This window comes from Hylaeus anthracinus, unplaced genomic scaffold (assembly GCF_026225885.1).
Source record: "Hylaeus anthracinus isolate JK02 unplaced genomic scaffold, UHH_iyHylAnth1.0_haploid 12001, whole genome shotgun sequence".
Lineage (NCBI taxonomy): Eukaryota > Metazoa > Arthropoda > Insecta > Hymenoptera > Colletidae > Hylaeus > Hylaeus anthracinus.
In genome coordinates this window covers 3,457,440-3,469,062 of record NW_026534348.1, presented here as the reverse complement: position 1 = coordinate 3,469,062, position 11,623 = coordinate 3,457,440, and the positions used below count along the sequence as shown (strand labels likewise).

The 11,623-nt window shown below is 34.9% G+C and overlaps 3 protein-coding genes across 3 annotated transcripts; 1 reads left to right on the top strand and 2 right to left on the bottom strand.

Annotated features, from left to right (window-relative positions):
* Positions 1–223: 223 nt before the first annotated feature.
* LOC128890682 (beta-1,4-N-acetylgalactosaminyltransferase bre-4-like) lies at positions 224–3,016 on the bottom strand. Its single transcript, XM_054149381.1, has 2 exons — positions 1,985–3,016; positions 224–1,915 (listed from the first exon to the last, which is right to left on the bottom strand). Exons 1-2 carry the CDS (start codon positions 2,798–2,800, stop codon positions 1,721–1,723), a joined length of 1,011 nt encoding a protein of 336 aa, XP_054005356.1. The 5' UTR covers positions 2,801–3,016; the 3' UTR covers positions 224–1,720.
* A 129-nt stretch (positions 3,017–3,145) lies between these two features.
* On the bottom strand, positions 3,146–5,935 carry LOC128890678 (5-aminolevulinate synthase, erythroid-specific, mitochondrial). The gene is made up of 3 exons (XM_054149373.1): positions 5,265–5,935; positions 3,720–5,005; positions 3,146–3,646 (listed from the first exon to the last, which is right to left on the bottom strand). The coding sequence occupies exons 2-3, from the start codon at positions 4,989–4,991 to the stop codon at positions 3,395–3,397; spliced, it is 1,524 nt and encodes a 507-aa protein (XP_054005348.1). The 5' UTR covers positions 4,992–5,005; positions 5,265–5,935; the 3' UTR covers positions 3,146–3,394.
* A 1,627-nt stretch (positions 5,936–7,562) lies between these two features.
* Positions 7,563–10,302, top strand: LOC128890680 (protein disulfide-isomerase A3). Its single transcript, XM_054149379.1, has 5 exons — positions 7,563–7,854; positions 8,175–8,406; positions 8,476–8,684; positions 8,758–8,874; positions 8,952–10,302. The coding sequence occupies exons 1-5, from the start codon at positions 7,709–7,711 to the stop codon at positions 9,724–9,726; spliced, it is 1,479 nt and encodes a 492-aa protein (XP_054005354.1). The 5' UTR covers positions 7,563–7,708; the 3' UTR covers positions 9,727–10,302.
* Positions 10,303–11,623: the final 1,321 nt, after the last annotated feature.

Sequence of the window (11,623 nt, the reverse complement as noted above, 5' to 3'; positions counted from 1 at the left end):
ACTGGATTACCATTATGTGTTTTAATTTGCACAGTTTCGATCCAGTTTTACGATGCTTCCTTGGAGAATGTCAACTTATTATTACGGACCTAGTGCAACTAAACTTATCACTGGTGCATCATATATTTATTATACTGTCATCATTTGCATTAAATTTCATCATTTCTGTATGATGTAATTACGTCAGTTCACGACACACGCGCATACATATATATATATATAGAAAGAGAGAATTATATTTATACTCATACATATACACGTCGATCTTACTTTTTATTACGATTTACATCGTACTTTGAGATCACATTCTTCGTTATACATACACATTTCTACAATCACTTTGACACTTTACCGTTATTTTTTTAATTACACATCCAAAACCCATGTAATAAGTGATAGGTTAAAAGATGATAATAAAAATACACGCAGCATTATTGCTTGAAATACACTCGTGTTTCTTTCTAAGAAATCAAATCTCTTATAGTTTCGCTTTTTCAATCGATAGAAAATTTAAATACTTATATAAAGTGATATGTTGTCTTTTAAATATGACTATGAAAAAGATTCCTCGTTTTTTCAAGTAAAAGTTAAAATTATACAAACACAAATTCTATTACAAATTATACCTATACTATGTAAATGCACATACATACATAAATAATAGTTACGTGGTTCCAAGTATTTAAAATAAAATTATATATCACGATTTACAACAACTTTATCGTTGTACATGGCTCTTTCAAACCCCTAATACATATGTTCTCATTTATATTGAGACACTTGTACTTGTATAGTGAAATATTTTCGGTGACTCGAAATTTACTCTGTAATTAGATCTTTCTCTAGACGTACACAAGTACAAGCTTTAAAATTTGCTTATGTTTCGGTATATGTTTATCCAGTTAAAAGTACATACTTTGAATCACGACCAGTAATATAAATTCGAACATATATATGTATATATCGATTGCTTAGGTTACATTTTACATTTAATAATACGCGGACTTACTCTAATTTAATAATTTATCGTCTCGTATGTTACGTTGACGCTACATTTAAAAACAAGAAATTATATATTTACGCCATTTTCTTTTTCTTTTCAGTCCATATAAACGCAATACTCAAACACACCGAGTATTAAAGAACTAAGTTAAGAATACATTAGGGACAAATTGACGTGGTTATATCAATACTTTGATTTTTAGGCGTATCACTAGAGGAACAAACTACGAGTCTCTGTATGTATAAAGAAGTTTTGTACTATTAAACCTGCACTTGCTTGAAAAACTGACTTTTGTAAAGCACTGTATCAATTTAAACAGGAACGGAATTTAGGAAACATGTTTGCTAAGTACATGTACAAACCTCACGACATCAACGTTATTTAGTGTTTAAATAAATTACTTTGAACAGTTCGGTAAACTGACTATTAATAAATAAAAGTCTCAATATCATGGCAATCTCGTAGAATAGTAACATGCACTACTACTATTTCATGGAAATATCATGGAATACCTGTTGATATAACAAATTCAACAGATTATTTCTTCCATTACCATTTTGTCACAAAACTTTTACAAAATTTATCTTTGTTCAATATTACACTGGACAATTGTTTGTAGATATGAGCTTTCTTATTGTTAGTCTAAATTGCACTAAACATTCAAAGTCATGGTTATTTATAAAATAACAATAAAATAACAGAAAAACCACACAAAGACTAAACATCTGCTAAAATCCAAGAATATAGTGGCCTTAATTGATGATTTAAAACCCTGTACTCTAAATTGCTAATTCCATCAGTCTCATATCTTCTAGCACTAGTTTCTAAATTTTCAAATCTTGCACTGCTTGGAGGTTCTTTCTTATGTGTTAACATGTAATATTGGGCAATGTCAGGCCCAAAGCGACTGATCTGAAATTCAAGGTAAAATTTACATGATTTTAAATATAACACAATGTACTTATTTAACAATCAATTTACCTGAAAACCTCGTGATTGTAAACGACTATAAAAGTCGTCATCTTCCCCACCCCATCCGTAGAAAACATTGGAAAATCCGTTAACTCTTTCAAATTGTTTGCGAGTCAGTGCAATTGCGCCTCCAAATAAGCCAGTGTAAGGTAGATTATAACGGAATGTATTGACGCTTGAACTCATATGCCTAGGCATTTTTGTACAAGCATAAATATTGTCAGGATTCTGAGGTATAAGATCTATGTCTTGAAAGATGAAACAGTGAAAATCGTTTACTTTGGTTGCCTCTGTATATCCGACATTAAAAAGCTTAGCACGATTGAACTCGCGCATAGGACTTTGCTCTATCACAAATATTCTGTAATCGAGATTCTGAGCTTGCAGAAAAGGGTGAATGTAATTCATGAAGATGGCAAGTTGTGTTTGCCGATTTCGATATGGCAATATGATGGCTACGTTAAAGAGAGGATGACAATTAAGAGGCTTCCACTGTCCTCCAGGTAATATACCTAAACGACGCGCCATTGCCACTGGATCTTCTCGAGGATGTTCTTCGGGATACAGCAACTGAGCTGATCTTCTAGGATTGATCGTTATCATACAAGAGTTGTCTTTAGCGGGATAAGACCTTTCCATTTCATCGTAGATGTCTTGTGTTTTTATAAAAGTATAATGCGAAGCGAATCTAGCTGGATGTAAGCAGTAACCCAGTACCAGAATTGTGGTGATCGTGTATGATAATCCGCGCGCATAATCATAGAAAAACGCAACGAACATTTTCAAAATATTAACGATGCTTCTCATCCTAACCTTCGTTTTCATTCCCGATCAGCATCTCAATAAAATAAGCGAGTTATATCTCCCTCGAAGAAAGACTCTCATTTGTTGACACTAATGGTGACTCAACACTGTATCATTTTATCATGTAAGAGCACAATTTAATAATAGACAAGCGTACTTGTGTAAAATAATTACTATGAAGCACCGAAGTGCAGACGACAGTGTAAAAAGTAGCGTACACTCGCGCGCTTGCGCATCGCATATCTCAGCTGAAAGTTTTCAATTTGAAATGATTTTTTTAAATTATTAATCGTAAAGGTATATGACTCTAAAAGTCAAAGTATTTTTTTCTTATAAATTACAGATTCGATGGATAAATGAATGGCATTATCGTTTGATAACATTTTATTTGAAAACGTTACAGATTAAAATACTTTTGATTAATTTTCATCATTTCAATAGTTAAATGCTTGATCAACGGCATAATTTACGCATATAAATAAATAAAATAAAATAAAATAAAATTTGTGTATATAAATAGGGAACATTTACATCATATAGAATCTATATCCTGATATAGATTTCTCTCCTATAATATGCTATATTATATATTTATATTCTATTATATTATATTCGTCAATGAACTAAAATTGTGCGTGGAACTTGGACTGGTTTGCTCTTTGACTTTGGTATGTTCAGACGATTAAAGGCATCCAACGTGTCTTTCAGAAATTGATCCATCATCGATTTAGTATGCTTTGGAGTAGGAGCCAGCCTTAATTTTTCTTCTCCCTTTGGAACTGTTGGATAATTAATCGCTTGAACATAGTGACCTTTCTCCTTAATCAAAGAATCAGCTAATTGATTGCACAGTAATGGATCTCCGATCTGGAAAACAATTATAACGAATTATAATAATAGTGAAAATACATAGGAAATATAGTTTAAAGAAATAATTTACTTTTATAGGAATAATGTGCGATGGTGACGGTTCTACCGGAAGACCCGCGGCGGTTAAAATAGATTTCATGTAAGATACATTTTTCTGATGAGTAGCTCTTAACAATCTTCCTTCGTCCGAGGCTAAAATTTCAACAGCAGTCAAGGCACCGTATAATACCGTCGGTGGTAGAGAAGTTGTAAAAATAAAGCCTGCGGCATAACTTCTAATCATATCTATCAATTTTGTAGAACCAACAATGTAGCCACCGATATTGCCAAATGCTTTGCCCAGAGTACCAGAAATAATATCCATTTTATGAAGTACCCAATCTCTCTCTCCGATACCAGCACCCGAATAGCCATACAAACCAACAGCGTGAACTTCATCTACGAATGTCAAGGCACCGTATTTACGGGCGACGTCGCACAACTCTTCCAAAGGACATATATCGCCGGTCATAGAATGTACCGTTTCGAATGCCACAATCTTTGGCACCTTTTTATCTATTTTTGAAAGAAGTTCTTCAAGATGTTGTACATCGTTGTGCCTAAAGATATGTTTCGGTACTCCGCTATTTCTTATACCCTGAATCATAGATGCGTGATTGCCAGCATCAGAAAAAATATGGCAATCTGGTAAAAGTTTTGCTAACGTATACAGAGTGGAGTCATTGGCAACAAAACAAGAAGTAAATAATAAGCCAGCCTCTTTTTGGTGTAAGGAGGCTAATCTCTTCTCTAACATTTCATGACCAACCGTGTTACCAGATATGTTTCTTGTTCCTCCAGCTCCTGCACCAAATTTATCCAATGCTTCTCGAACAGAATTTGTTACTGCAGGATGACGCGACATCCCTAAATAATCATTAGAGCACCAAACAGTAATTGGCTTTGGTCCCCAAGAATATTCCATTGCAGTTGGAAAGTCCTGAGCCAGCCGATTTACTTTCTTAAAGACTCTATATGAATGATCTTTTTTCTTCTTGATGATTTGTCCATGAAAGAATTCTTCGTATGCGAAATTTGGTTCTTCAGTTGATTGGGGATTTACCACGTTAGTAACATCTTCTTCTACCACAGGGCTAGCCACTTTTACAGCGTTCTGTTCTTTAGCCAAAAATGGACATTGGCTCCCTATGACCTCCCGAGTCTGTAAAGTCTCGGTTGGCTCTTCCGCCGTATTGGAGAATTGAGACATATATGGGCAAAGTTGTCGATAATTCATTATGACAGATGCGCCATAATTGCGAATGTAATTCGCCGATAAGCGTTTTAAGAATGGGCACGGCATACTTTTTTGATTGCCTAAAACAGATTTAAAATTTATGTAATAACGGAATTACACTTGCCAGAGTAACGTGCCAGAAATGTTTGAAAATGATAAAAATGATGTCAAAATAATTTTTAAAGCAATAATAAAAAGTTGCAACCACGTTTCGGACCTAATATAGACGAGAAATCGAGGTCAACTATATAGAAAGCGAAGCAGCAGGTGTGTAAAAGAGAAAGTAAAATGGCAAATCATGATATTGATGATACAACATTTAAACCGGAAGTTTCTTACCTTTGGTAGCAATTGAAAAAAGATAAGAGCTGGCGTAATGGATACTCGGGCGAATAAATTGAAAGGCAAGAGATACTATTAAAATCCAGTTGAATATCAGGATGACGTAAATGCGGTGCTTGGCTAATAGCCAATTAAACTCAATTCAATCGGAGAAGAGATAAAATACTCCAAAACTCGACCTCACACTTTGACAGCTTAGCGACGACTGAACGTATTAGCTCTGGTAAGTCCGCTTATGAACATAAAGAAGTCGCGATAGGAGAGGTAGAACAGGACAACCAAGGACAACCGAGTATGACCTTATATCCGTTCACCGCACGCGGCTCACTTCCTTTATTTTTTTTTATTAAAATTCCAAGAATTGTACTTTAGTTTTTGACGTTAAAATTTCTCAGTAATTGTTATTAAAACGACTAAATATCCTGAGCTCAACGAACTTTAAATATTTGACGTTTGGATGTACAGATGTTTCATAAAGGAAAAAGAAAATTTATCAATCGCCAAGAATCGATTCCATATTGACTACTTTCTTTTTAGTAGAAGTGGTTACAGGCGGAAATTCTATTAAGTTACAGACACTAGAAATAGAATTTTGTTTACATAACGTGTTTGCTTGGCTTTGATCATTAATATGTCTATTCAGTGAACAAGGTCTCCCGTTAGTAGAACCAGGGCCGAATTAATGTATGGGGCTACAGTTCGAGGGCCTACGCCAGTTAAGAGACTTGCTTACGCGATAATATTAATCGATTATATGTTCACTGCAACGTACGCTTGCAATAGTCATTGTTTATTGAATACTCGATTTACAAATACTTCTAAATATAGTCACGTACAATTCAAGTTAAAATACTAAACGCGCCCTTAAAAATAAAATAATTCACTCAACTACTAAGTTTCAACTAAGTTTCTATCTAATTGTTTACGTAAAGATCGTTTCTATTCGAACGAATAATCACTTTGACCATCGACATCGTTGTTAATTCACTTCCTGTACGACTATCATTACTGACGCACGTCGATACCGGACATGCAAAGGAATACTTAAGCGACCATAAAAATAAAGTACGAACATTATACACGTAAAGGTCCTCAAGTGATTAAATTTAATACAAGGCTCTTAGACAGATGGCATATCGAATATCATTCGCATCGTTCGTTATATTCGTTTTTTATCGCTTAATAGTGCGATGAATTTTAAGTGTCTAGCGAAACACTTAAATATTTTTATATTCGAATCTTTTCGAGTTCATTCATAAGCGTTTCATGAACACAACTTTGGTATCGCTATCTCGGGGTTAAAAGAACGAACTAATTTTTGAACCTACAGCCCGAATTGGTAGTAAAAATAGTTTCTTTTTTTGTCGCTAGTTGGCGAATGGTTTATTACACCAGTGGCGCCATCGGTGTCAAAACGCCCAAGCTTGTAGTGAAAATAGTTCCCACTGTTGTTACTAGATGCCGCCACCAATACCTGTGTTCGATTACTTTTTATTTTTCATAAATTCATACTAATACGATTTCTTGCTTTATAACACTACTATGTATTATTTCAATAAGTCATTTAAACATTTATCTACTTTGCATACGTAAATGCAACAATAATTACCGACCCTTTATTTAATAGTGCCATCTAGGAGGAACAGTGGGAATTATTTTCACTACAAACTTGGACGTTTTCCCACTGATGGCGCCACTGATGCACTAAACCAATCGCCGTCTAGCGGCAACAATTGGACCTATTTTTAGTACATTCACCCGATATTTAAATTTGCGAAAAAGGTCCACACTACGATGAAAATATAGTTCAGTGATTTTATCAAGAAAATGTTCGTAGTTTGTTCGTTACCAGAACGAGCCACGAGAGTGCCAGAGCAGCAACTGAAGTATCAAAATGAATTTTTTTCAGGAATACCACTAAAAACTCTATTCTATTTCTCCCACCAAGTTGAAACACCGATGAAATATAACTTCTCATTGGTGGTTCGCTTTATCCTGGAATGATATCTTTCATCAATATATATAGTGTTTCTAAAATATTCACTTTTAAATGTCTTCGCACGATAGGTACAAGATTTCTATGATCGTAACATAGCTGGCCAGTACATTTATGAAATTCATACAAGTATTCTAAAACTGAATCATCCTGATATATAAAACCATATGAAACAAGACTGAGTACAATTGGTAGATAGTATGTAGTATACAAATATACAGGACACCCTTTACGGTTCACGATTACAGAATACAGATGCACATATCAAAGAAGGAACAGCCAATCAGAAGGCGACAGCACTTCGCGGGGTATCGTGTGGTGTGGTACACGACGTGTACTGCTGGGTTGGTTAACGTCTTGCAAAAGCCACGTCTTAGACGGACAGTGTCTTTCGAGGAAAGAGTGTAGCTCGAATTCAATTTAGGAACGTGCACCGTGCTCCACAATGGTGCCAAAGTATCTTAGCTTCCTTTTTCTGGTACTCGTTACCGTCTTAGCCGAAGAAAAAGACGTGCTGGAACTCACCGACGAAACCTTCAGCCATGAATTAGAACGGCAGGAGAACACGCTTGTTATGTTTTACGCACCATGGTAAGAAGCTTTTTATACGGTGATTATAGATTTCTAAAGTCGTGAATACGTTTCGTTTCGTTAATAGTATGATTAACGTGATAAAGGGGGAAAACGGAATGATTTTCCAAGTTCCGGTTTCGGTGATGTGCCGGCTTGTAACACGTTAACCAGCGACGTGCTCCTCGCTTTAGATGAAAAAGTTGGAGTACTATTAACCGCTATTCTTTCGTAATTCTCAGAGAACATTATAGAAGTGGTAATTAAGCCGCACGCTTAGATTACCTGATTAATATTTGTACGAATATCGTGTAATTCGCGATTTTATGTCACTTTTTCAGGTGTGGTCATTGCAAGCGATTGAAACCAGAATATGCTAAAGCTGCAGAGCTGCTTTTAGGCAGTGATCCTCCGATCACGCTCGCCAAGGTAGACTGCACGGAAAGTGGGAAGGAAACCTGTAACAAATATTCCGTCAGTGGCTATCCGACATTGAAAATCTTTTCCAGAAGTGATGTTGTAAGCGATTACAATGGACCTAGAGAAGCTGCGGGTATCGCTAAATACATGAAGGTATACAGAATCTTTGTAATAAATAAAATTAAATAAGTATCACGTGTAACTATATTCCATATATCTCAGGCACAAGTTGGTCCAGCATCTAAAGAACTGACTGGAGAGAACTGTCTGAAAGCATTCTTAAACACCGATGAAGTAAGCATTGTTGGCTTCTTTGAGAAGGATGATTCACCTTTGGCTACATCCTTCCATGCTGTTACTAAGAAACTTAAAGAAAAAGTCAGGTTTGCTCACACAACTGCAAAGGCACTTTTGGAAAAAGAAGGATATAAGTGAGCAATTGATTTTGTTATCAAAATAAAATGAACTAAATTTAACACAATTCTCATTATACTTTCATTTTAGGAATACTATTGTTTTATACCGACCAAAAATGTTGCAAAATAAATTTGAACCCAACACTGTTCAATTCGAAGGTGAAAATTCCATTGCTGATGTACAAGAATTTATTAACAAAAATTAGTAAGTTTCAATATAATCTTTTGTGTAGATACTTAAATGATAAACGTTTATTATAATCAAATTATTTAATTGTTTAGCTTTGGCATCGCTGGGGTTCGCACGCGAGAAAATGCAGCGGAATTTAAAAATCCATTGGTTGTTGCGTATTATGCTGTGGATTACTTGAAAAACCCCAAGGGCACGAATTACTGGCGCAACAGAATTATCAAAGTTGCCAAGGACTTCCCCAACTTAAATTTCGCCATATCTTCGAAAGATGATTTCCAACACGAATTGAATGATTTCGGAATCGATTTTGTCAAGGGCGATAAGCCTGTTATTTTAGCAAGAAACGCCAATAACCAGAAATTCGTCATGAAAGACGAATTTACAGTTGATGCGTTCGAAGCATTCTTAAAGGATCTCGAAGCGGACGCTTTGGAACCATATATGAAGTCGGAACCAATTCCTGAAGATAACATCGGAAATGTTAAAGTCGCGGTAGCTCGAAACTTCGACGAAGTTGTCACAAACAATGATAAAGATACGTTGATCGAATTTTATGCTCCCTGGTGCGGTCACTGCAAACAATTAGCACCTGTCTTCGATGAATTGGGTGAAAAACTTGCTAACGAGGATGTTGAGATCGTCAAGTTCGATGCCACCGCTAACGATGTTCCTTCACCTTACGAAGTTCGAGGATTCCCGACACTTTTCTGGGCACCTAAAGATTCCAAGGATAAGCCTGTTAAATACGAAGGTGGCCGAAATATCGATGATTTTATTAAATACATTGCCAAGCATGCAACCGATGAGCTTAAAGGATTCGATCGCAAAGGCAAAGCTGTAAAGCCTAAGAGCGATGAATTGTAGATTTCACTCGTAAAAATATGCGTGATACGTTTACAATATTTTTATGTCTCAGCAGCAAAACGTGGAATGAAATTTTCGAGGACTTGAAAGTGTGACAAGAATGGCATTTTAAATGTAAGGTCTAATCATTTTTTCTAGTTCCAGAGACAGGTTTGAATGAAAGAGAAAGACCCTTGGTAACGCGTGGCTGCACTTACTTTACGAATTATTTGAATGCGAAGTGAAATGTAATTAGCATAGAATTGTCTACATGTATTATGGTAATATTATGGTATTGCGTAAAACTATGCAGAACTGATTTAGAATTACCGTGGCAATGTTTTCCAATTCATTGAACTACATTTAAGAAATAAGTCTCCATTCCAGTTGCCGCATTTCACTATGCTAGGTTGAAGTTAATACAATAATTTTTGTTTATACAAAGAATAAAATGTTTTATATAAAATTTTATGCATTGCAATCAACGATACTCCTTGTTAAAATAATTATACTCTTGAAACTTCCCAATATGCAATTTTTAGGGGACATTTGGAAACGGAAGAAAATTTTGTTCAATAAAGTTTGTAAATAAAAATTGATAGTATACTTGATATGTTTATGTATGATCACGAATTCCATTCGAATTCAAGGATATTAACAATGATATGAAAAAACATACCGTTTAAATTTTACGCACAGTGAATCATCCCGACAGCAATTTACAAATATCGATCAGTTTTATTGTTAAATACAATTTATTATTATAGCAATCGTGGAGTAAATACCTTCTTACATATAAAAGCTAATTAATTGTAGAGTGATTTGCTAGAACTCGAAAACCTCACTTGAATTCGTTTCCCTGGTAATAATAAAAAATAATTTTCACTTCCGGTATCACTGAAGGAATACTACGTACAAATTAGTTTTCGCTTTCGTAAGTAACTTCTTATATTAGTTAGCTGCACGACTAATTACAACGTCGTCTCAAGACTAAATAATTTTATGGGACTGCGGAGACTTAGAAGACATTTCCTTTTTTCACTCTTGTTTGCCTGTGTATATATAATAGCATGAAACCAAAATGACAATACACTTACTACATATATTGCTCGCGACATTATTATGAGAAAATTCGGAAAACTGTTCGTATTTTTTGCCTCGTCTTATTTAAGAAGAGTGAGTTTATATACAGCCTATATCCCATATGGACCAGCACGTGTGCTCGAAACAATACAAATATTTCGTTTATCGCTTACCTTCTTTATTTCGTGCATAAGTATGAATTTAACGAATACTATGACTCACACGAGCTATCGTCACTTTGATCTTTGCCATACGTACGTAAAACTTTAAATCTCAGAACTTTGTGCAATTAATAATAATTAATCTCTGTTATAAAAAATGTCATTAGTTTGTTCATTTTTTGTTTGCTTTCGTTAGAGATTCATATTATGGAAAACTCAGTCTCACAGGCTCTTTTATTACGAAAATCAAGGCGATAATAATATCTAAGAAAAGCAATTCGTGCATCGATATCGTTTGCAATCCCATAGCAGTTCCTTATAAAAATTGTAGTAGAGTCGTTTGTACAAATTTTTAGCAACATTAGAGAGAAATGGTCCATAAAGGATTAACCGATATAGTCGTAATTAACAATATATCCTTCAGAAATTATTACGAATGAATACTTGCAAACTCTGCGACGGATATAAAACGTAGAAGTTTTAGTTCTAGATATTAGGGTATTTTTGCCGACCATTTGTTGGTTAACACTTTGACAATTAGTTTCCAAAATGCGAATGGGTATTATTTATTCAAATATTATAAAAAATGCTCACTGAACTTCGTGCTTCAAAGTGTTAACCAATGGCTCTCGTTTTTCAATACTTTTGTTAATCAATGGCAAATAAAATTGATG

What these genes read in the sequence shown, in the direction of transcription:
- LOC128890682 (XM_054149381.1), bottom strand. Translation starts at nt 2,800, where the DNA reads ATGAAAACGAAGGTTAGGATGAGAAGCATCGTTAATATTTTGAAAATG. An exon ending in TACAATCACGAGGTTTTCAG is followed by an intron (nt 1,916 to 1,984) that starts GTAAATTGATTG and finishes CTTGAATTTCAG; the next exon opens with ATCAGTCGCTTTGGGCCTGA.
- LOC128890678 (XM_054149373.1), bottom strand. Translation starts at nt 4,991, where the DNA reads ATGCCGTGCCCATTCTTAAAACGCTTATCGGCGAATTACATTCGCAAT. An exon ending in CGCACATTATTCCTATAAAA is followed by an intron (nt 3,647 to 3,719) that starts GTAAATTATTTC and finishes ATTGTTTTCCAG; the next exon opens with ATCGGAGATCCATTACTGTG.
- LOC128890680 (XM_054149379.1), top strand. Translation starts at nt 7,709, where the DNA reads ATGGTGCCAAAGTATCTTAGCTTCCTTTTTCTGGTACTCGTTACCGTC. An exon ending in GTATCGCTAAATACATGAAG is followed by an intron (nt 8,407 to 8,475) that starts GTATACAGAATC and finishes CATATATCTCAG; the next exon opens with GCACAAGTTGGTCCAGCATC. An exon ending in GAATTTATTAACAAAAATTA is followed by an intron (nt 8,875 to 8,951) that starts GTAAGTTTCAAT and finishes TTAATTGTTTAG; the next exon opens with CTTTGGCATCGCTGGGGTTC.